This window comes from Nicotiana tabacum, chromosome 2 (genome assembly GCF_000715075.1).
Source record: "Nicotiana tabacum cultivar K326 chromosome 2, ASM71507v2, whole genome shotgun sequence".
Lineage (NCBI taxonomy): Eukaryota > Viridiplantae > Streptophyta > Magnoliopsida > Solanales > Solanaceae > Nicotiana > Nicotiana tabacum.
In genome coordinates, this window is record NC_134081.1 from 66,591,863 (window position 1) to 66,616,222 (window position 24,360).

The 24,360-nt window shown below is 38.4% G+C and overlaps 1 protein-coding gene across 1 annotated transcript; it reads left to right on the forward strand.

The window, feature by feature from the left end:
• The first annotated feature begins 350 nt into the window (after positions 1-350).
• On the forward strand, positions 351-938 carry LOC107765581 (uncharacterized). Its single transcript, XM_016584247.1, has one exon. It carries the CDS (start codon positions 351-353, stop codon positions 936-938), a length of 588 nt encoding a protein of 195 aa, XP_016439733.1.
• Positions 939-24,360: the final 23,422 nt, after the last annotated feature.

The following is a 24,360-nucleotide window of genomic DNA, read 5'->3' on the forward strand; positions in this document are numbered from 1 at the left end:
AAGTGTCAGGATCGCAGGATCCTTCATACCCTAAATTATCGGAGTACAACTTCAATACCAGTATAGTTGAGTTGGTGTCGGCCATGAGAATCATCAATGAAGCACGGTTCCCGAAACCTATGAGATCTGATCCCATCCAGAGGGATCCCAACTTGTGGTATGAATACCACATGATGAATGGCCATCGGACGGGGGACTATCGACACCTCCGGGAAGAAGTGGCAACATCATTGAAAGATTGTCACCTCAGAGAATTCTTGAGTGATCGAGCTAAGAACAATTATGGTCGTAACCGGGACAACGCGGAACCCTCAAAAGCAGGAGAAGGTCCCCCGCATCAAACAATCAACATGATCTTAGGAGGGAACGAGATTAACTGGGTCACCTTTTCAGCAGCAAAGAAGATGAAAGTATCAATAACGTATAGCAAAAGGCTTTGGGAAGACGATATCACTTTTACGGAAGAAGACGCAAACGGATTGTTGCTACCACACAACGACACATTGGTAATTTCTTTAAATATGCTAGATTCTAAGATTAAACGTGTTCTAATGGATCCAGGAAGTTCAGTTAATATCATACAATTGAGAGTATTGGAGCAAGCTAAACTCATCGGAAGTATTATTTCAGCCACAAAGCTCCTCGCCGGATTCAACCTCGCAAGTGTGATAACCCGGGGAGAAATTTTATTAGTCACGAACGCTGAAGGAATAATGAAAATAACTCTTTTCAAATTAGTAGATGGTGATATAGGATACAACATCATTCTGGGAAGGGCATGGTTGCACGAGATGAAAGTTGTACCATCAACGTATCACCAATTGCTAAAGTTTCCAACTCCCGAAGGAATTAAGCAGATAAGGGGTGATCAACCGGCGGCAAGGAAGATGAATGCAATTTTGGTCTCCAGTAGCAAAGGAAAGGAACACGCGTCATAGAAATTATAGGGACCGACATCTACTCCCGAACTAGATGAAGTTAACCTAGGGGCATAGGCATCGGAATATGATTAGGTGTCGAGATATTTCCAAGTTTTAGAAGAGACTGATGCAACCAAGTCCACAGCGGAAGAGCTGGAGCAAGTGGCATTGTTCGAAAAATCCTGATTGCTGAAGCTAGGAACAAAATCGTCAAAGAAGAGGTAACCCACTTACTTAATATTGGTTCGATCCGAGAGGTAAGATATCCAGACTGGCTAGCCAATGTAGTAGTAGTAGTTCCTAAGAAGAAAAATAAGTTTCGCATGTGTGTAGATTATAAAAATCTTAACAAGGCATGCCCGAAAGACTCGTTCCTGCTCCCAAACATCGATCAAATGATTGATTCCACGACCGGTCACGAGTTAGTGAGTTTCCTCGATGCTTATTCCGGGTACAACCAAATTAAGATGAACCCGGAGGATCAGAAAAAACTTCATTTATAACGAATTTCGGTATATATTGCTATAATGTGATGCCCTTCGGGTTGAAAAATGTTGGATCCACTTATCAACGGCTTGTGAATAAGATATTTGAAAATCAAATAGGAAATACTATGGAAGTTTATATAGATTATATACTCGTTAAGTCTTTAACTGCAGGTGATCATCTTAAACATCTGCAAAAAACTTTCGACATCCTAAGGAAGCATAATATGAAACTTAATCCCGAGAAATGTGCGTTCAGAGTCAGGTCTGGTAAGTTTCTGGGATTTCTGGTATCACAAAGGGGAATTGAGGTAAACCCCGATAAGATTAAGGACATAGAAGATATCCCGGAACAACTATCAAACGTGAAGCAAGTCCAAAGGCTTACGGGGAGATTGGCATCTTTGAGCAGGTTCATTTCCCGGTCATCAGAAAAGTGTCATCGTTTCTTCGCACTGCTAAAAAAGAAAAATAATTTCGAATGGACCCCGGAGTGCCAGCAGGCTTTGAGGTATTTAAAGAAATACTTATCAAGCCTTCCACCTTTCATAACCAAAAGAAGGTGAAACGTTGCTGGTTTATCTCGCGGTCTCAGAAGTTGCGATAAGTGTTGTTTTAGTCCGAGAGAACGAAGGTACGCAATCTCCCATTTATTATGTTAGTAAAATTTTAACGGGAGCAGAAACGCGTTACCCATATTTGGAGAAACTGGCCTTAGCTCTCGTAGTCACCGCTCGAAAGTTGAGGCCCCACTTCTAATACCACCTGATAGCCGTGGTGACTACTTTCCCTTTGTGGAACATCCTCCATAAACCTGAGCTCTCGTGTAGATTGGCCAAAGGGCCGTCGAAATGAGTGAAATCGACATAGAATATAAACCAATGACTGCAATTAAATCGTAAGTCTTGGCTGACGTCATGGACGATTTTAGTCTAGGATTATTTCCTCTTGCAACCAAGGAAGTAGTAATGGTGTCGGAATTGACATCAGGGGTTTAGACCTTATTTACGGACGGAGCTTCCAACGTAAAAGGGTCCGGGCTCGGTATAGTCTTAATCACGCCTTCGGGGGAAACCCTAAGGCTAGCCATCAAGACGGTCCATTTAACTAAAAACGAAGCAGAGTATGAAGCTTTGATTGCAGGGCTCGAAGTTGGCTCGGGGACTTGACTCTGAGGTCATCAAAATCAAATGCGACTCAAAGCTGGTGGTAAATCAGGTCTACAGGATCTTCGAGACCAAAGGGGAGCGCATGCAACAATAAATAGTAAAGGTTCAGGCTCTGTTGGCGCGATTCCGGGAGTGGTCAATTACTTATATCCCAAGGGAAGATAACACAGAAGCAGGCACATTGGAAAACCTAGGAGCATCGATGGAAATAAAGGGATCGGAGTCTGGGACGGTAGTACAACTGATGAACTCAGTCCTGGATACGGATGGTTACTATGAGGTAAATTCGACGAATCTGGTATGGGACTGCAGGAATGAAATCATTGATTATCTCAAACACAGGAAGCTACCTTAAGACCCCAAACTATCGTGGGCGCTGCGCGCCAAAGTAGTGCGATATAGCTTCAAGAGAGGCCAATTGTATAGAAATCTTTTCAATGCCCGATGCTTAGGGGTATCCAAAGCAAACTATGTCATTATAGAGGTTCATAAAGGGATATGTGGCAATCACTCGGGCGCGGACTCCTTAGTGCTGAAGTTGGTAAGGGCAGGATATTATTGACCCCGCACGGAACAAGACGCCAAAGACTTCGTATGAAAATGTGATAAGTGTCAACGCTACGCACCACTGGTGCATCAACCGGCAGAACTCTTACATTCGGTTCTGTCCCTGTGGTTGTTCATGAAATGGGGAATGGACATCGTCGGACCACTGCCACCGTTTCCCGGAAAGGTAAGATTTCTTTTGATTTTGACTGACTATTTTTCTAAGTGGGTGGAAGCAGATCCATATCAGAAGATCGGAGAACGCGAAGTGGTAATTTTATTATTGGAAAATATAATTTGCAGGTTCAGAATACCAAAAGAGATAGCATGCGATAATGGGCCACAGTTTTATCGGCGCAAATATTACAAAGTTCCTCTAAGATTTAAAAATAAAGAGGATCACATCTTCACCCTATCATTCGAGCGCAAATGGTCAAGCAGAGTCGACGAACAAAGTGATTATTCAAAACCTCAAGAAACGGTTGGAAGAAGCTAAGGGTAATTGGCCTGAGGAATTACCTGGAGTTCTATGGTCATACCGAACTACGGCCAAGTCAAGCACAGGGGAAACCCCTTTTTCCCTCGTATACGGTGCATAAGCTTTAATCTCGGTGGAAGTAAGGGAACCCACCTTGAGATATTTCCAGTAAGATGAAGAATCGAACAACTAAGCAATGTTAGTCAACTTGGAACTGCTCGATGAACGCAGGGACTTGGCGCATGTAAGAATGGTAGCTCAAAAGTAGAGAATGGAGCGGTATTATAATCAAAGAGCGAACCTCCATTATTTCAACGTAGGAGACTTGGTCCTAAGAAAAGTAACTCAAAACACTCGGGAGCTCAATGCGGGGAAGCTAGGTCTAACGTGGGAAGGCCCCTACCGGGTTTCAGCTATCATCGGGAAAGATTCATACAAGTTGGAAAACCAAAATGGAGAAAAGTTGCCCAGCAATTGGAATGTGGCACACCTCAAAAGATATTATTGCTGATGAACATTATCCGATCAGAAAGTATGTGCTGCACTCTTTTTCCCTTCGTTCAATTTTTGTCCCAATTGGGTTTTTTGGCAAGATTTTTAACGAGGTAGCAACAGAAAGCATACTATGAAGACCGCAACAATAAGACCTTTAATAGCAAGGCACACAAGCAAAGATCCACTCGGGGATGGTTAGATAATTTTTTGCTCTATAGCAAATTCCCACCGGAAAGTTAAATTTGCTATTGAGCAAAGGTTACCTGATAGTTCACAAGCACAAACCACTAGAGGATTGTTGGATAGTCCTTCGCTCGATAGCATAAAATCCTAAGGGGAAGTAAAGTGTGTTACCAAGTTAAGGATTATCTAGCAATGCATTAGTGGAATCTTCGAAGATACAAGACTTCCAGTGTTCTAATTCGCACTCTTCCCATTCGAACAATGGGGGGAATGATATTAGGATACGATGACAATGACTGCCATGTCAACTAAGAAACAAAAAATTGGAAGTATAACTGCATCATCGGGATCTGGGACTACGCGGCCAGCCCTGTAGAAACAAGTTGTACAAGTTAGCCATAAGTAATGGCAATTTCTTTTCAGCATAGCAAATGCTTATGTACTTTTTGAAAATAGAAGGAATAAAATAAAATCCTTTTGTTTTTATCTTGTTTCTTTCCTGAACGATGAATTAACTTTGTCATTTGAAAGTTAAACAAAATGCTAGTGTCGTATTGAATAGGAGACGTCCTCTTCAAGAGCACCGTAAACATAAGAGGGCCTTCTCTTATAAAAACCCTCTTGTTAAAGGGTTGGTTTCGGAAAAATTTATGCCCGGAATCAAAATGCCTCTGGGGAAAGATACACCCAAATCTGTATACGAAAGGACGCAAAAAGTAAACTTGCGCAAATACTTATCAAAGCCCTCACGAAAAAGGGCTAATGCTTAAAGTCAAAAATGCTTTCGGGGAGAATACACCTAAGGCTTCACATAATAAGACGCAAAACAGAAAAGCTTGCGCTAAATTCTTAAGAAAAAGGAAGAAAATACAAAGATTAAAAACTTGCATAAATATTTAAATGAAAGGAAGACTCAAATAATACTTGAGCAAAAGATGTTTTTATTTACAAAAACACGTTAAAACCGCACAGTACAAGAATTGGAAAATGAAAAGAAAAGTTAAGCTGCAGTATCTCCGGAACCAGGAGGAAGAGAAGTGTCCGCGCCCCCGGGAGAAGTAGATGGACCCACCGATGGCTCAACATTTGCACTAGTTTTCCCTTCAGCATCATCATTCTTCGATTCTTCTTCAGTTCCCGAGAACTCGGAATCGGAACCAGAAGGACTAGGTGCATCATACCTTGCTGGGAGTTCACTTTTAACAGCCAACTCAAGCTCACGGGGCTTTAGAAATTTTGGTATCAAAATCAATGACACCAGCCTTGGCCTCTTCCAAGGTATTTCTCCTCATGCTATACATAGCTTAAGGTTTTTCAACAATGAGGGAAGTCGCTCGGCACTTAAGTTTTTTTTTGTGTTGGGTTTCCTCGGCAGAAAGATTTTCCTGGGCGGACCTGGCAGATTTGAGGCTAACATTAAGGTCACGGACAGTTGAACTAAAAATCCTATTATGCTCGATAGTTTTCCTGTACTTCTCTTTTAGCTGGGCGTGTTTCGCCCCAGTAGCAGTAAGCTCTTCAATTTTGGAGTTCAAGGCTGCCTCTAAGTTGATCACTCTTTCAGCGGAGGCAGCCTCGTGTTCGGTTGCAGCAAGAACGGCGTTATGGACTTCAGCCCATTTGGCCCTGGCTTCATCAAATCTAACCCTCAGCCGGCCAATTTCTTGGCTAAGGGTTACCACTTCTTGCTTGCTTTGCTGCAAACGAGCCTCCAATACAATAGCCTCAGCAACTTTAGCTTGCAGTTCCGAAAGGCGAGCAACGTGTTGCTCCTACTATGCCAAAAGCTGATCTCGTGCCGAGGTAATCTCTGCCTTTTCACGAATCAACTTCTGAAGACCCTCGGAAGCAAGAAAGTTGGCCTACAAAGTAAGAAGGGTAAAATTCAGGATATGTTCATACCCAAAAATAGAAGGAGTAATAAAGGAAGAAAGGAACGTACCGTTGTGGCGTTGTTCAACAAATACTCTCCTGAAAGTGCCTGAATCTTTTCCCAGTCTTTCTCTGAAGTGAAGCGCTTCAGATAATTAGCAAGCTCCACCGACCGGGATAGCAAGTTGCATCCGGTAGAGACCGAAAGAGTAACATTCCTCCTCCTTTGTGGATCATCAGAATGGGCAGCATAATTTTACCCCAAATTCCCATGAACTGGGGACTGTGGAAGAGGAACACCTTCTTCATGGTTAGGTACGGCCGGTGGAGATGATGTAGCAATTACTGGTGGAAGAGTAAATGAAGATGGAAGTGATGTAGCAGTTGTTGGTGTTGGTGAAGATGGAGATAAAGATGATGGAGTTGAAAAGTGAAAAATAGTTGCATCAAATGCAGTGTTGGTCGTAGGATGATCGCTAACCAAAGATGGCAGGGACCCGATATTCAGCCCCGCAGTACCGGGCACAGCAATTGGGGTCTGAAAACGAGAGTTGACATTATCTACCAAATCAAACTCTCTCCAAAGTGTCGAGGCATCATCCTTAGTTAGTGTAACTCTCTCAACAGGTCAAGCATCCTGTTGAGATGATGATGATCGTCGTCTTCTATGAAGATAAGCTCCATCATCACTAGCTTCGCCATCATCATCGATCGTCACGGTGTCTATGATCGGTCCAGAAGGAGGACCAATCACCATCGCTACCAGAGATGACTCGGGGGCATCGGTCCTCGCCCTCTTATTCTTTTCCCCGACTGCAGAGGAGCGTCTTCTCTTTGGTTGTTTGTCTTCCGGCCGGGGACTCCGTAAAGAAACATTTGCTATCGGAGCCACCTGTTCGAGTAAGCACCTCCTGAAGCAGCCTCGTTGTATCAGCAGGATCAGCCAAAATATCCTCCTCGAGAACAGCATCAGAGCCCGTGGGTAGACCTAATTTTGTAGATAGGTTAGAAGGGATCAATCAAGTTCTTCAAATGAAAAATTGAAACAACATGAGTTTGAATTACCGTGATTCTTGGCCTTTCATATTTAGGGGCCAGTTCTTTCCACAAGTGAGTCTCGAGCGTCGTAACGTCCAAGATCTTTTGTACCCACCGGTCCAAACCTTCAACCACCGGTGGGATCCATCGAGTTGTTGAACCAGGCGAAGGATGGAGGATCAATACAGCTATAGAAAAATATTTAGTAAAAGGAAATACTAAACAAAGAGCTTACGAGTACGGTTCCAAGCGGCCGGAAAGGATGGAGCCGTTGCCGGAATGATGTCGTTGGTGGCAGTTACAATGAACCATTCCATCCACCCACGATCGTTATCATCATTCATGCTAGACAATAGAGCATGGTGGCCACGTTTGCAGAGGTTTATCATTCCCCCGCGGAAGATTTTGGGAGAATAGAAATTCATCATATGAGCTAAAGTTAGCTCCTCTCCAGTCTCCTGGCACAAACTCTGAAGGCAAGCTACCTCCCTCCACACAAAAGGACTTACTTGTGCCAAACACACTTGGTATCAGAGGCAAAACTCCGCAATCACGGGATCAAGCTCTCCACTCAAAGAGAACGCACCCAAAGTAAAGGGATACTTGTAAAAATCTGTAAAACCTTCCTTGGGTAGGGTGACTCACTCCTATAGATCAGGAGCAGTAATATCCAAGTCATGGCAGCGGCAGTCTTCCTTCACAGCGGGAATACTAGAAGGATGTATGGAAGAAGGATACCTACTGATGGCCAATGTACGAGAGTTAGCAGTAGGGAATTTCTCTTCAAAGTATTTTGTGGTAATAAGACTTCTAGGGATGATGGAGACCATTGTTGGAGGAGCAGAGTCCTCAGCCTTGTTCTTGCTTTTTGAAAACTCGGTACACTTTGAGGAAGAAGCCATTATATGAGAGAAGGAGAAGGTTTTTTGGTTTGAAGAGAATTAGAGAAAAGATTAAGAGCAAGATGCAAGTTAGATAAAAGGAGCTTGAAAAATTATGAAGTATAAGGGAGAAAGTTGATACGTATAATTAAAAATTTTGGCGCCTAAATTCATGGCCATGATTACCTCAATAATCGACAAAAGTTGGGTTGAATCATGGGATGACGCATGTTTGGGGTATTAAATGCGAAGAAGCGTGCGTCTAATCAACCGTCAGAAGCCTTAAGAGGGAATTATAGTAATTTACGCCAAAAGAGTATTTCACAGGAAAGCAGGGGGACTATCTGTATAGGGTAAAATATGCTATGACATGTGGCCATCCAGGGACACGTGGAACCCAAGACGGAGGGATGGCCAAAGACCGAAGGTAACTGTTTTGTTTATCATCGAAAAGAATAACGCTCATAAAGATGTGATAAATGTTGTTCACTCGGTAGCATTTAATAGAGAATATTTCATGGCATTAAGAGCAATTATACGTTACATGGAATTTGGCATTTATGTTCACCGTTATATCTTCATCAATGCCCCTCATAATTGACATTAAAGAAGGGCACGATCCAAGGACCTCCTTCATAGCTATAAATAGTGAGCTCAATTGTCATTGTAAAGGACACGAATTTTCTGGCAAACTTGCACTACATTCTATACAATGCTCAATACAATCTTATCTTCTTACTTTTTGATTTTGCTGTTGTTGTGCTCGGAAATCCTATTCCCGGAACTGTTGCTTCTGCTGTTTTATCTATATTCTAAGGCTAAGTATTGCATAATTTTTTGATTATTTTATTATTTCAGGATCAAATTAATTCACTTGTCTAGAAACCACGTATAAATTCAACTGTACCATTTTACGGGTAAACAGTAACATAATTCAGAATAGTTGTGGAGTAAATAGAGCATACTCTATAGTATGGGTATCTAACAGGACGACCCGATAGGGAGAAGGGGATAGGATTAGTGTGTAGAAGGGGCGTGAGATGGGACGGTACTGCCTTGGTCCGGTAGCCCGTGTTTTGGGGGAGTCTTTAACAAATATCCATGCACTTGGAATTATTTACTCGTTCAGCTCCATTTACTTTCATTACCCATTAACCCAAGCCAAATCAATTTCTACTTTCTTTCTTTTTTCTCCTCTTCTGATTGCATTTATTTTTTCCAGATTATATTTTCCTTTATTTTATTTCTCCTTAGTTTCATTTCATTTATTTATTTTTTCTCTTTTTCAGATAAATATCTTCTTTTCCTCTATATAAGCTACATACATTTTATTTTCTTTTTTTAAAATAATTTTTATATATGTTTATTAGTGGAAATTATTGCACCCTATTTGCACAAGTCAAAATAAGATTCAATTAGTGGTTTCCCTATTGATGATAAAAGAGAGTCGTCACCTAATATTTAAAGGTATACTAGGGTACCTATTCAATTGTTAAGATTATTATCATATTAGTCTGCTAATTAGTGAGATTTGGATAAGGGTTCTTGTTCTTCTAAAGGGAAGGTGTTAGTAAGAGTTGAGAACGGAATAATATAAGTGATTAACAAATTAGAACTATTTACTACTGAGTTGCAGTACTTCTTTTATTTTTTACCTACATTTTTAGGGCTTGCCTAGGTTGCTAATGTAACTCAAAGAAATAAAATAAAATATTCAATCAAATATCGTTAATATTGTATACATATAAGAACAACATCAAACTTATAAAAGCAAAAGAGGAAAGGAAGTGGACTCATGGTTTGGGCCTGAAGGAAATCAGGTCTGGCAGACAAAGAAACAAGTAGCAGCAACTCCGACTACTCCAGGTTCAGGCTAGAATTTGGGCTTTAGTTCTTCCAGAACTCGGCAGGCCCGATTCAAACACGTGTAAAAAAGAGAAGAAAGTCATTAGACATCTAGCCCAATACAACACTTAAATACAAGTAACATCAATGTAGGGCCCAAGACAGAACTATAACAACATTAATTGGAATGTAAATGAAATTAATGTAAAATCAAATGGAGTAAAGCAATTTACAATGAAGCCTTTACTTTCATTTAACACTAAACCTAAAGAGATTAGCAAATGTCAATAATTAAAAGCTTAAGGTAAAATTTCATTCATGGCCAAGATACCCTTTAGATCCCTAGCACTTCAAAGTTCACAAGGGTCTCAAGGACCCCGACCAATGCTTATATCAGGGAGAGTATCTCAACCAAGAACTAAATTCTACTCTTAAATACCCTTAACTACTCACACTTACTCTTCCCCACACATCTAAATGCTAATGAGACACTCAATGTAAATTCCAATACAACAGTAACAATGACACAAGGACATGTACATTTCTTGTAGATAATTGTTTAGAATACTACAGATAACACCAAAGGAGATCATAGCTCACACACAATCATGTAATATGTTGTTATATACTTTTAACAGGCTCAGGAGTACTCAATGAAATTAGTTACAGGTGTAGACAAGTAATGAGAACATCAACATGCTAATACAGGAAATTAGAACAACTAAGTTATGTGCCTTAAGGGGTGAAAGGGTATATGTATATTAACCTTGCTAGTCTCACTGGCAGGTTTACACTTATGAGAATTCTTAACTGCAGTCACATACTTATCCATGTCTACACTTATTGAAAGTGTACACATAGATTAACACTTCACTCGTTACTAAGTATAGGGTTTAACAGTCCACTTCAGAATCCTTAAAAACATGGATAAGCAGATAAATTTGTCTACACTTAAACAAGCATGCACATCTTCAATGCCAGCTCCCGCCATACATAGCAGCATCAGCTCCAAGATCTGCATGCAAGATGCAAAAGTGTAGTATGAGTAAAATCGTCCCCATTAATCATCAAGTATCATAACTAATCTCTATGAGGTAATAACGGTAAGGATTATTAATGATACTCGCCAAATAACCTGTTTAATTCATATATCTCACAAGTACACAACAAGAATATTATCAAGTCATAAACTACAGATAAAGACTCATCAGTACCCAAAAATTACGTAACATGCTCTTTTCCAATTAACATCCCAGCATATAAAGATGATATGTGTGATTAAACAACTCAAGTCATACGGATTCACATATAGATAAGATATGTATCGTGTCTCATCTCATCAAGTAAGGTGGCATATAAATAAGATATGCATAAAGGCATGTATATATTCTGGAGCTAGCAAATAGAGATGAGATGCAACAAAAATCATGTATACATCTAAGGAAATTGCAAGTAGTAGAGAAATGCAATAACTAACTCAAACACCGGCCAGTTTTCCTTATAAGTAAAATAACCGAACTAAACCACTGATCAGTCTTTCTAAAGTCAACATCAAGCAGAAACATGTGGTTTCTCACAATCCGCGTGTACACCATTAAGAGAGAAACATGAGAGGGTGACCCTAGGGGGATGGCTCCATATCCAAGCGTTTCACGGACAACTGACCTGCCAATAATAATCACAATCTGTATGGCATGGTCACATGCTAACAATCACAATCCACACGGTGTGGTCACGTGCTAACAATGGCAATCAGCACGGCGTGGTCACGTGCTAACAATCACAATCTGCACGACATGGTCACGTGCTAACAATCCAATCCATATAACACAGAAGTAGATTTACAAGTTTACATGAATAATGGATATCAAATTTCATACTGACGAACTAGTATAAGTGACTTATTAAAGTGTATGCATGTGCCAAGTGTGCAATCATAGTTTAAATAAGACAATTTTATCACGAAAGTAGAAAATATCAGGTTCAATCAGGAGATTTAACCTATATGTAACCTCAAACATGATTCAGATAGCTCACAAAAGGGGTACAAATAAAATAAACATCACAGCATGAAGCGTAGCAATAAATTCAAGGCATATCATAGCCTAAGCACTACCCCGAGCATGAATAGTACACCGGTGCACGCACATGGGCTCAACCCCCACACATGTGTGCCACCCATAGCACGTAGATATCATAAATAACTCAGGAAACTAGTGCCTCAACCAAGTTTAGGTAATATACTTACCTCAAGCAAGCCAAATCAATACTCTAGATACGCCATCCCGCACGAATCGACCTCAGGACGGCTCGAAACTAGCCAAAAGTAACTCAAAAATATCAAATAATGTCGTTGTTGATACCCAATTTTGCCTTCATATATTTATATATATCAAATATACTTTCAAAATATTATTTTTGCATTATCACAATTTTACAAGACTCATATAAGTTTTTTCTATAATATTTAAGACTTTAAAATTGATTTTCTTGCATTTAAATTATTCAAATATTTATTAATCACTCCTTCAAATTATTTTGTGATGACTTAATCATCCAAATGTATTATTTAAACCCACATATATGCTTTATAATATTTTTACTTCATTTTATATAATTACATTTGTATTTTTGAGCTATTTATACAATTTTACAATAATAGCCTATATTTTATACTATAACTACATTATTTGCATTGCTTATTCTAAAATAGAATTTTTTATATTTTTATAATTCTAATCTATTATTTCCAATCATTTTACTGTATACATAATATTTTTATTTTTTATCAATTATTTTTATAAATTTTTTTAACAAATTTCGTATATTTATTTTTATAGCCCAAAACATGGCTAATTTCCGACCAAATATGGCCCAAAACACTTGGCCCATCCCAGCTCACCCTTTACCAGCCCAAAACCAAACAACCCTTTGATAAACCCGATAGGGACCCGACTGACCCACCTCATCTCTCTCTTTAAAATCACAGGGCTCACAATCTTCTCCCTTCGTTCCTTATATCTCCATACCCAACCCTAATGCCCATTCTTCTAAGACACACCCCCCCTCCCCCAAATCCTTTCATCCTCTCTTCTTCTCTGAGAAACCCTAGTTGTCGCTGCTTAGTTCCTCTCCGATTCCAACCTAGAAATGGAATCTACCTATGATATACTTTCCTTATTAATTTTCTCTCATTATTGGTCGTCCGTTTATGGTGTTATTTAGGTACTTGCCTAAGTTTTGCAAGTATCACTTCTGAGATCGGGCTGGAATGACTCAAATCTTTGATTTTGGGCGTTATTTCTTCTATATACGCTCAACAAAGAGCGATTTGCACTCTTGGTTCGATTTTTAGACGACCGAACCTTAATTAGGGTTTGAGACTCTCCATCTCCTTTACTGATTTTGATTTGGATGTGATATATTCTTTCCTTATTTGTGCTTAATTGATTATTTTTCATGTTTGTTCTTTCAATTTCTACCCCTATATAAACCCATCTTCCCGCTTTCCCTCTAAGTCTGAATGACTACTGCAAAAATGAATATCATGTAACTATTGTTACCACTACTATTACCCTCCTACTCTCATTCTTCTATACTTTCTGTACTCTTGGTTTTGGAAGGCTAAAATTCAAGGCCACCGAAATTGGTTCTGATTACCTCTCTAGTGTGAGCACTGCTCGGGGCTCGTTCGAAGCTCCTATGAACTCTGACGCCTTAGGAGTGTTGGGATTCCTCTTGCTGTTCTTATTTTGCTAGTGGTATTTGGTGACTTTTTCCTATTTGCTGTTAGATTTGCGAACTGGTAAGTGCTCAAGCTCTCTCTCAACTATGTTTTCCTGTTTGTGTTCGTGCTTCTGAATATCCCTATTATGTGGCCTTTCTAAGCCAATATGATATTATGCCGACCTTTTATTTTATTTTTTCACTTGTAATTCTTCATCTGGATTTGTGCAAGTTAGCATTATTAGAAGATTGTTTTTGGGTTATGACACTTGTTCGAAGTTATTGTGTTTATGAATGCCTAGTCTCTCGCATTGACTATTTAACACTGTATCTTTATTTGAACTCTTGCCCTGACACTCTAATAGATTACTGCATGTCCAGAATTTGTGTTAATAATTTCTGAGCCCTTTTATATGGGTTTTGCTGTTGTCCTTGTCTATATGAATCGTACGTTTTAACCAACATATGATTTTAAGAATTGCAATGTGGTGTCTAGCTAACTATGTACTCTTTAATATCGCTTAGGTTCCTAATACAATTAGTTTTATGCACTATGCATGGTTTATGTTCTAAAATCTGTCTTCTCTACTTGACCTTAAGTTGGCAATGTCTTCTACTATGATATTTTGAACTAGGGAACCTTTGTGTTATACTCAGCATAATTGAGATTCTTGTTAGCTGCTATAGATCATGCGTGTCTACTTGTTTACTATGTGTGATTGCCATCCTCTGCCTATGACTCTATCAGGCCTTTCTCACTTATCTTTATAGTTATAAAATCTCTTTTGGATTAATTCTGAACCATGTTCTACCCTAGACTTACTTTGGAAAGCTTAACATATGCATCTTGTGTGTGCCTACCATATTAACTCTAAATGGCATGTTCCTTCAAGTCTCATGATGTTATGTATATCTAGCATGCTCCCACCCACTTAGTAATTTAACCCATGTTATTAGTTTGCCATGTCCAAACTGCCGTGTAGAAATCAAGTCTATTGATTCTCCTAGTTCATGTTCCTTGCTTAATCAAATCTATCATTTTTTTCTTCTGAAATGCCCATGTGTTCATGAATCATGCTAATGTCTCTATGAGGTGTTGCTTTGGAACCGTCTAGTTGATTTCCATGTGGTCCATTAATTTATTTGGTTAAGTGGTCAATATTGTAATTATTGGGATGTATATGAGTCCGTGTGTGATTTTGGATTATGCGAATGGATATACTCTCCTGTTTTGGGAAGTGTTTGGATCTGGGCTTTCTATTCGAGTGAAAGAGTCTTTTGAAGGCCCAAGTAGTGCTGAGTTAGATCTTCTTGAGTCTACTCTATTTTGTTGGGCCTGTAATCATCTCGATTTTAAGATATTTGTGTTTGTTTCTTCTTTTATCTTTTGGCATGTAATAATTTGTAAACAAACGATGGGGGAGATATATGGAAAAGAGGTTGGAGTATTCTAATTTTTGCATGAACGGGTAGAAAACTTGCCTATAGGATTTAACTGTCTTGTTTGATATTCGTTGACGTGTCCTATTCTGCACACTCATAGAAATCATGCTTATAGGAAATCACGCACACTTCACTCAACCTGTCTAAAGCATGTTTAAAGTATTTGCTATACTTGTTTCTAGGTTTACTATTGTGCACACTTAGACATCATGCCCATAGGATACAATAACACATGTTTTGCTAATTCCTATCTAGATACCATGTCTATAGGGTTCCAACTAATCAATCAACCAGTCATTTTTATTGCTCTTAGTACGCTGCTCCTTTATATATCATGACTATGGGATCTTAATCAACTAACCAATTACTTTGTTGCTTCATTGCATTGCTACAGTTAGGTGACATGACTATAGGGATAAAGTACTATAAAATCAATCTCAATTATCAACCGTTAGAAGTCCTACCTATAGGATGTTATTACTCGTCTTAGACAGCACATTTATAAGATCATCGTTATTAATTTTGGACTTTCGGAACAGTCTTATTGCCTCGTTGCATGAATGATGTAGATGTCATGCCTATAGGTTGGTAATTCCTTTAATCTGCAAATCTGTTAGCCAAAAGTTGTAACATTGCCTTTACACTGTTGGAAATCAGAATCATCTAGAAATCATGCCTATAGGACTTAACTACTATAATGTTTCTTAACTCTGAAATTGTCTACTGCCTAATATGCCGCATGCATTCGCTGTTATATGTTGGGGGGGGGTAACTTGAGCCTTTTCTTGCATTTATGTGAAGTCCTACATGTTTTGAATGTGCACTAATTTTGTCACTTTTGATCACCCTAAGTAGAGTCTAGAACCACCTAATAGTAGGTCCAAAGCTTCCTGGACCATAGGCATGGGATGAGTAGTGCACGCATAGGATGCGACCTAGAATTGAACTAGAGCGCCTTTAATTAAACAACTTTAACATAGTAATCGGGTAGTAGGAGATGATAATCTGTGCCCGCTGAATAATATGAGCAACCCCTACCTTGAGGGAGTTGCAAAGTATTATTTATGTTGCACCGGGTGATCCTTTAGGCAGAAAAACTTAGGACCCTCCCCCCCCCCCCCCCATTTTCTTTTGTATGTTTATTGTTCACATTTAGTCATCAAATATAGACTAACACAGTTGTATCCTGTAACCTCTAAAGACTTGTACTGATTATTTATATAGTTTAATTGTTGTGTTATTTTCTTTAAACTTGTCTATATTACAATAGAACCTTTAAATTCCATGTATTCCTTCACTTATATGATCACTTAGCTTAATTATAATTCAATAATCCACATAGTGTAAACTTTGTCCGGGACTCACAGTTGTGGACCTCGAAGAGTGCCTAACACTTTCTCTTTGAGGTAATTTGAGCCCTTACCCGTCTTTGGTAACACAGACTAGTTAAAACAGAGTTATTTGCAAATAGGTGCCCTAACGCACCTTAAAATCGTTAGGTGGCAAGTCTTCTCTTTTAATACCCATTTAAAAGAGTTGTCACATGTCAAAATCTATTTTTGCGAGAAAACGGGGCGCGACAGCCTTAGGAATCAAACCCGGACTATAAAGTTCATATCTTAATCAAATACTCAAATTCAACCAAAAAGATAACCTGGTCCCGCACCACGGAACCCGATAAAATCCACAAATGCTGACAACCCATTCGAATACGAATCTAACAATACTAGTTTCATCCAAATCCGACTCTATATTGATGTTCAAACCTAATTATTCACCTTAGAAAAGTTTTGAAAAAATCTCCAATTTCACTTTTAAATTCATCACTCATATGCCAAAATCAAAGATGGAATCATCAGTGATAATCAAAACCGAGTAAAAAACTTACCCCAATCCAAATATCATGAAAATCGCCTCAAGAATCGCCCAAATCCGAGCTCCCAATCTCAAAATCTGATAAAATAACTCAACCCTCGAATATATAAAATTTGCCCAGGGATGTCGCATCTACGACTAAAATATTCGCTTCGGTGGAACCGCACATGCAGTCATGACCTCGCATCTGTGAGATGCCCTTAGCCCCATGTCGCTTCTGTGACAACAAGTGCGCTTCTCCGCTCGCGCTTCTAAGATCAAGAACCGCTCCAGCAAACTTGCAGATGCGACCAGAACTCTGCATATGCGGACAACCCAAACCTCCAACCTTCTTTGCAGTTACCTCAAATTCCAAACATAAGTTCTTTTATCTTTCAAATGCAACTTCAGAAAATTCGAATCTTAAGTAGTTCTATCTCTTCAATGCAACTTTAAAAAATCAAATCTTAAGTTCTTCTATCTTTCAAATGCAACTTCAGAAAATTCGAATCATAAAAAGTTCTATCTCTTCAATGCAACTTCATAAATTAAATCTTAAGTTCTTCTATGAGCCTGTTTGAATTAGCTTAAAAAAGTAGTTTTTCAGCAGAAATAGCTTTTAAGCCAAAAAGCAATAAGTTGGGGTTACCCAACTTATTGCTTTTGGCTTGTTTTAAGCAGATTTCAACTTATTTAAGCACTTTTTAACTTTGCAAAATACTAAAAAAATCTAAAAAGAGCTTAAAAGTTGATTTGACCAGCTTAAAAGTCAATCCACACCCTCTATATTTCTATTGCAATTTCAGAAACTTCGAATCTTAAGTAGTTCAATCTCTTCAATGCAACTTCATAAATCGAATTTTATGTTCTAAAACATAAACTTGTTCTTCGAATTTCAATAATCCAACAGGCGATTCAGTTCTCTCTACTTCAAATGAGCTCAAATTTGAAACATAACTTTCAAATATCACAAAGAACAAATCCACTTATCAAATTATCAAAACAACATGTCTAACAAACTCATTTTGCAACTAAAAAGAAGAAAAAATCCTAAGCACAACCTAAAAATGTAGTTTGCAACTAAGAAGAAGAAGAAATCAAGCGGCTCCTGGGTATATGGACCATGAATACAGTGGAAACAAACAACAGCGAACCTCCTGTATAGATGTAGCATGAATAGAGAAGAAGAAAGCAGCAGCAAAGCAGAAGAGAAAAGCATGGATATTTGAAGTTACCTAAAAGTTGAGTATCAAGTAAACGTTTTTAAAAAAATTGGTTCATGTTAAATATAGGTGACCAAATAGGGCTCCCCGTGTAATTTTTACAAACTCAAGGCGCAAATATCCGTACCTAACCGGATATTACGATGCATATCTCACCCGATGTCGGTTACAAATCAGTAATTAACGAGAAAGGAGGATTTTTATCTTTTTTAGACTTGTACTAGGGATAAAACTCTCCTACTATATAGATGGAAAGTTTTTCTTTGATACCACACATTGTAACACTCAAACCAAGGCAATACAAATTCATTTTTCTGCTTTCTAGTTATTGCAAATTTCTTACTTTACCGTTTGTTCTCCATTCATAATTGGCTTCGAACCAAGGGTCCAATCGAGGGCAAAACCACTGTTCAACCTAAGTTCGAGTTGGGCCGTAGCATTGCAATTGGTTTGGTTATTCATTGTCTTTAACTTGTTTATCTAATATTCTTGACTACTTGTGTTGAATCAATACACATCTTTAAAATCGCGTACAAATTTAATTATTATATATTTTAAGGGTAAACAGTTTGGCGCCCACCGTGGAGCTAAGGATAATAGTGGTGATTTGATACAAATCTCCATAACACACTCTATTATACGCTTATTCTTTAAAGTCTTAATTTTAGGTCAGTTTGAAAACGTCAAATTCTTAGTCTGCCCACTTGAACGTTGACACTAAGTATGGCCAACATGGCAAAAACAATAATCTGGTGCCTAGCAACGAGGTGCCCCCTGCTGACCCCAACGGTGTCCCAGTTGCTGATTCGATCAATGCCAACTTGTAGGTGCCATCAACATCAATCTGTCAACTGACCCCGAAAACATCATTTGCAGGGGACCCCGACCAATAGCACGAGAAGCTCCCGAAGGCGAAGGCGATAGGGTAAGCCTACGGTTGATCTTCAAAATGTTGCAGGATCAACATGCGGCGATAGTATTGACACCCAATTTTGCCCTCATATTTTCCAAAATATATATATACTTTCAAAATTGCATATTTGCATCATTATTTAGTATACAAACCTATACAAGTATTTTCTATAATTTTCCATAATTGTTAGAGCTTTAAATTAATTTTTCCTTGTATTTAAATTATCCTTTTAAATTATTTTGTGATGACTTAGTTACCTAAAATAAGTATTTTGCACCTATGATATATATTTCAAATATTTTATTTCATTCCATATAATTATAGTAGCATTTTAAAGCTATTTATCAAATTTTGCAATAATGGCCTATATTCATACATAAGGGCTCTTTATTTTATATTATTTATGTCAAAATAGCATATTTTATATTTTTATAATACTAAATTATTATTTTAAGCATTTCAGTGCATACATAATATTTTTATTTATTTATTAAGCATTTGTTTTATAAATCATTTTGATGAAATTTTGGGTATTTAAATAATAGCCTATTCTAACCAATTTTGGACCACATTGGTGGCCCAAAACTACCCAAACCTTAGCCCAATCCATCCCAGCCCAAAGCCAAACGACCCTTAGTCTCAAACTCAGACGGAACCTGTCTCAAATAACCCACCCCGTTTCCCTTGTGATCCTAGCCGTTGATCTCAAATGATCAACGACCCCTAATTAACCTACCCATTTTATATTACCCCTCACCCTAAACCCTAAAGACCCATTTTCCCCTGCCCAACCGCCTCACCATTCTCTCATCTCTCCACCCGCCTCTGTTAAACCCTAGCCGCTATATCCCTAACCTTCTCCGATTCCAACCCAAACATGGAATCAATCCATGATTTGCTTACCTATTTTGTGCTACTCTATCATTATACGCATGTTTATGGTATCACTTAGTTCTTGCCCTATTTTTGGCAAGAACTACTTCTCAAGAATGGACCGATTTACTTTGATTATGTGAAGATCTGGACGATCTTTCATCTATATACATGTTATATTCAACGATTCTTGCATTATTGGTTCGATTCAAGTCGTCAGTCCCAACTAAGGTTTGAGACTTCCCTTTTTTTTTCTTTACCTATTTTCGATTGATATTCTTCTCTTTCCTGTGTTTGACTGATATTTTCCTTAATTTTTGTTTAATCTATTGTACCTCCTTATTTTATGTGTTATTTGCCCTAAAACTGACTTTGATTGATTCTCGCATGCTATATTTTCCTTATTCTCTGTTCAATCTATTGTATTCCCTTATTTTAAGTGTTATTTTCATGTTATTTTTCCTTATTATCCGTTTAATTTACTGAACTTCCTATTCTATGTATTATTTGCCCTAAATTGACTCTAATTGATTCTGGCATGCCATATTTTCCTTATTCTATGTTTAATTTACCGTGTTTCCCTATTTTGTGTGTTAAATCTTCTACTATATAAACCCCTCCCCTAAAACCCCTTGAACATACCTTGGAATCTCCTAATCACTGCTATTATTCTCATTATTCTCCACTTTCACTTACTCATTCACTCTGTTACACTTGAATATTTTGTGAAATTGTTGAATTCTGGGTCGGCTGAAAGCCAAGGCCATTAAACGACCTCCTTCGGTGTGAGCACTGCTCGGAGCCCTTCTCGAGGCTCTTGTGAACTCTGAAGCATTGGAGATCTGGGGTTCTTGCTATTAAGCTCTTTACTATTCTTTTGTTCGTATAATTTTGCTAATGGTTAGTGACCTGCAATGTTAATTTTCTTTCTTTCCTTCTGCATACCTATATGTGTTTGAATTATATGAGTATGATTTAGTTGTGAATCCCTGATATTGCACTATTATGATAATGCTCAATACTCTTTTGTCATCCTATGATAGTTTAATGTATGAGATAGTTTACTCATTTATCCTTAGTTTGTGTTAGGCTGGTATGTGTTCGTCACTATGGTCTACACTTCTATGTTGGTTCTTTCTTTTCTTCTGGAATCAGTTCTGTACCTCTAGCATCAGAATATGTTTTAGTTTTGAGTTTCAATGCGTGCCTATTTTGATCTAAATCTGACTGTTATGACTATATGTTGTTAGTTATAGAATTTCTTCATACCTTGCTTTGGATACTACTACAACTCTATGGAAATCTTCCTCTACTTTGAATGAATCATTTAGTGTTGAGTCTTATGTCTGATTGACTGCTCTTTGTGTACTAGCCACAACTATATGGAACACTGCTTTAAAGTTTACTCTAAACATGTTTTCCTTTCTATCGTGATCTCTAGCACCACTTAGTATTTTAAGATAAATATTCATTTCTACCTCAACTATGATCTTGCTTCCATGCTCATATGTTTTTCCAGTCTGTTTTTGTTCATTTGATATCTTGCCTCTTCCAGTGTTTTATCACAATGTCTAAATACTGATTAGTATGACCCTAAGATGTATACTTAGCTTAATCCAAACCTCTTAGGTCTCAATTAGTTTAATGTCATGAATGATAATCTATGTATATCTTACAAACTTATTGCTTCCCCAATGAGACTATCTATGTGGTGCTTTGTTGTCTTGCTGAACCTGCTGGCTTGCTTGATTAGTTGCTCTGTATGCTTAACTTGGTATAGTACTTAATTTATGTCCCTCTTTCACTATCCACTCTCCTTATTTGCTACTCATGCTATTCTGAATTCGCATTCTTAGCCTGCTGAAAGCCAAGGCTATCTAGGTTCTATTGTTGACCTCTCTAGTGTGAGCACTGCTCGGGGTCCAATTGAGACCCTTGTGAACTCTGACACACTAGGGCTTGGTCCTAGTCATTCTATCAACCTCCAAAATTGTCCCTAATACTCTATTTTCGTGTCATGTACTGTATATCTATATTGGTTGTTCCAAGTGGTGAAACACTTGGTGTTGTGGCTCATTAAATTAGTATGGGCTCTTCTATGGACCCATGATCGTGTATTGAACATGGCTCTTTGTTGAAGGCCCAGTAAGGCTGGGTATTTAGTTATTTTATTTGGGCTATTGTGGGCCTGTTTACTATTATGTAATATTGCTATTCATTATTGGGCCTATAATAATTTTTGTATAAACAATCAGAGTGTTAGGGAATGGGTAGAATTTAATATCTATGCGCAATGGGTAGATAACATGCCTATAGGACTTGGTAATATGTTTGATATGTGTTGTTCGATTACATGAGCATTGTAGAGATCATGACATTAGGGGAGCACACACACACGTTACTTGTTTACTATTAATCATGAGTTCAAATGCTATGTCTACTGCTACGTGTTTATAGACAGCATGCTTATAGGGAGTAAGCACCCCTTCAACTTACATGATTACTTTCGAATATACTAGAAACCTGCCTATAGGAACAGATGAATTTTCCTTCAATTCGCTTCAGTTGTTCACTAGAAATTATGCCTATAGGATTTTTGATAACTTCATTTGCTATTGTACCACATTGATCATTAGAAATCTTGTTTATAGGACTAAGTATAAATAAAACAAGCTTAGAAGTACTATGCATTAGAGATCCCTCCTATAGAAAAAAATTGCTTGTTATAATTGGTTAATGCTAGACCATTCAAGCACTGCTTCATGCACGTTGTATGAATAATTCTGGGACTCTTTCCCTAGCAGATTCTATTGTACCCAACTGCATAGATCACTTAGGCATCACACATATAGGATTGGTAACTTAAAACTTTCAGCAATTTGCTTATGATACCCGCATGATTCTGTCTACAAGCTATATCTTGCATCTGAAATTACTTGCATACTTTGATCGCCTAGAAAGGATGTTTATAGGATTCTGTAGATTCCTGATTGGCATATGTGTTTGCGTGCATTTACTGCTTAAGTGCAGAGGCAAACTTGAGCCCCCTTTATTGCCATATTTGAAGTCCAATGTGTTTTGTATGTCGCCTAGTTTTATCATTTTGAGAAGCCTAAGTTTAAGTCTAGAACCACCCTAAATAGAGGTCCAATGCCCTCCTAGACTATAGGTATGGAACGGGTAGTGCACGCATAAGGTACGACCCATAATTGAATTAGTGCGCTTTAGGTAATAACTTTAACATAGTGATCGGGTAGCAGGAGATGATAGTTTGTGCCCGCTGAATAATATGAGTAACATCCCATCTTGTGGAAGTTACGAAGTATTATTTATGTTGTACATGGTGATCCTTTAGGCTAAAAAACTTAGGACCCCCCTCCTCTTTATATGTTGTTATTAGATCTAAATAGTTGTATCCTTATATTTGCACTAAGACCTGTATTAATCATGTTGTAATACAGTTCTGTGACTTCTGAATTCCCTTTGTTTACTTGATCACCTAGCTTAATCGTAATCAACATAATCTTAAGTTCGGCCGGGACCCACAGTTATGGACCTCGAAGAGTGCCTAACACCTTCTCTTTGAAGTAACTTGAGCCCTTACCCGATTTTTGGTGGCGTTGACCAGTTAAAACAGAGTTATCTATATAATTGGTGCCCTAACGCACCTTAAACCGTTAGGTGGAGACTCTCCTCTTTTAATACCTCCTTAAAATAGTCGTCACATGTCGAAACCCGATCTCGCAAGAAAAAAGGGGCACGACAGATAACGCAGCTACAGAACCAAAGCCACACAGGGTTGAGCCCGAACAATCCCGGGAAAATGTCCGAAGAAATGAACAGATCATTGAGAGACTGAGTGAAGCTAAGTCCGGGGTCAATCCAGAAATAATGAAAATGCTTAAGGCATTAACGAAGCGGGTAGAGATAGGTGAAAAGGAAATTGAGGCCAATGACAAGAAGGTGGAAAAATACAATTCCAAGGTCGATCAAATCCCGCGAGCACACCCGATATTGAAAGGACCGAATTCCAAGAAGTTTATCAAGAAGTCTTTTCCTCAGATCATGACACTGAAGCCGATCACAAAGAGGTTTTATGTCACGACCCAAACCGATGGGCCGCGATGGGCACCCGGTGCCTTACTCAACCGACTACCAATGTTACATATCCTTCTTATCGTACTATTATTGGCTAATGGGCCAAACAAGCCGTCATGGGCTAACCAGAATAAACATAAGGGAATACTCCATATAAGACAACCCAATCGGATATAAAACCTTATACATGTGGGGCTTATAAGGCCAAAATGATTACTCGTACACTGAATATAAGCCGATAAGGCCATACAATATTTCATATACATGACATCTGTCTACAAGCCTATAAGAGTACATAAATATCATAAAGGTCGGGAC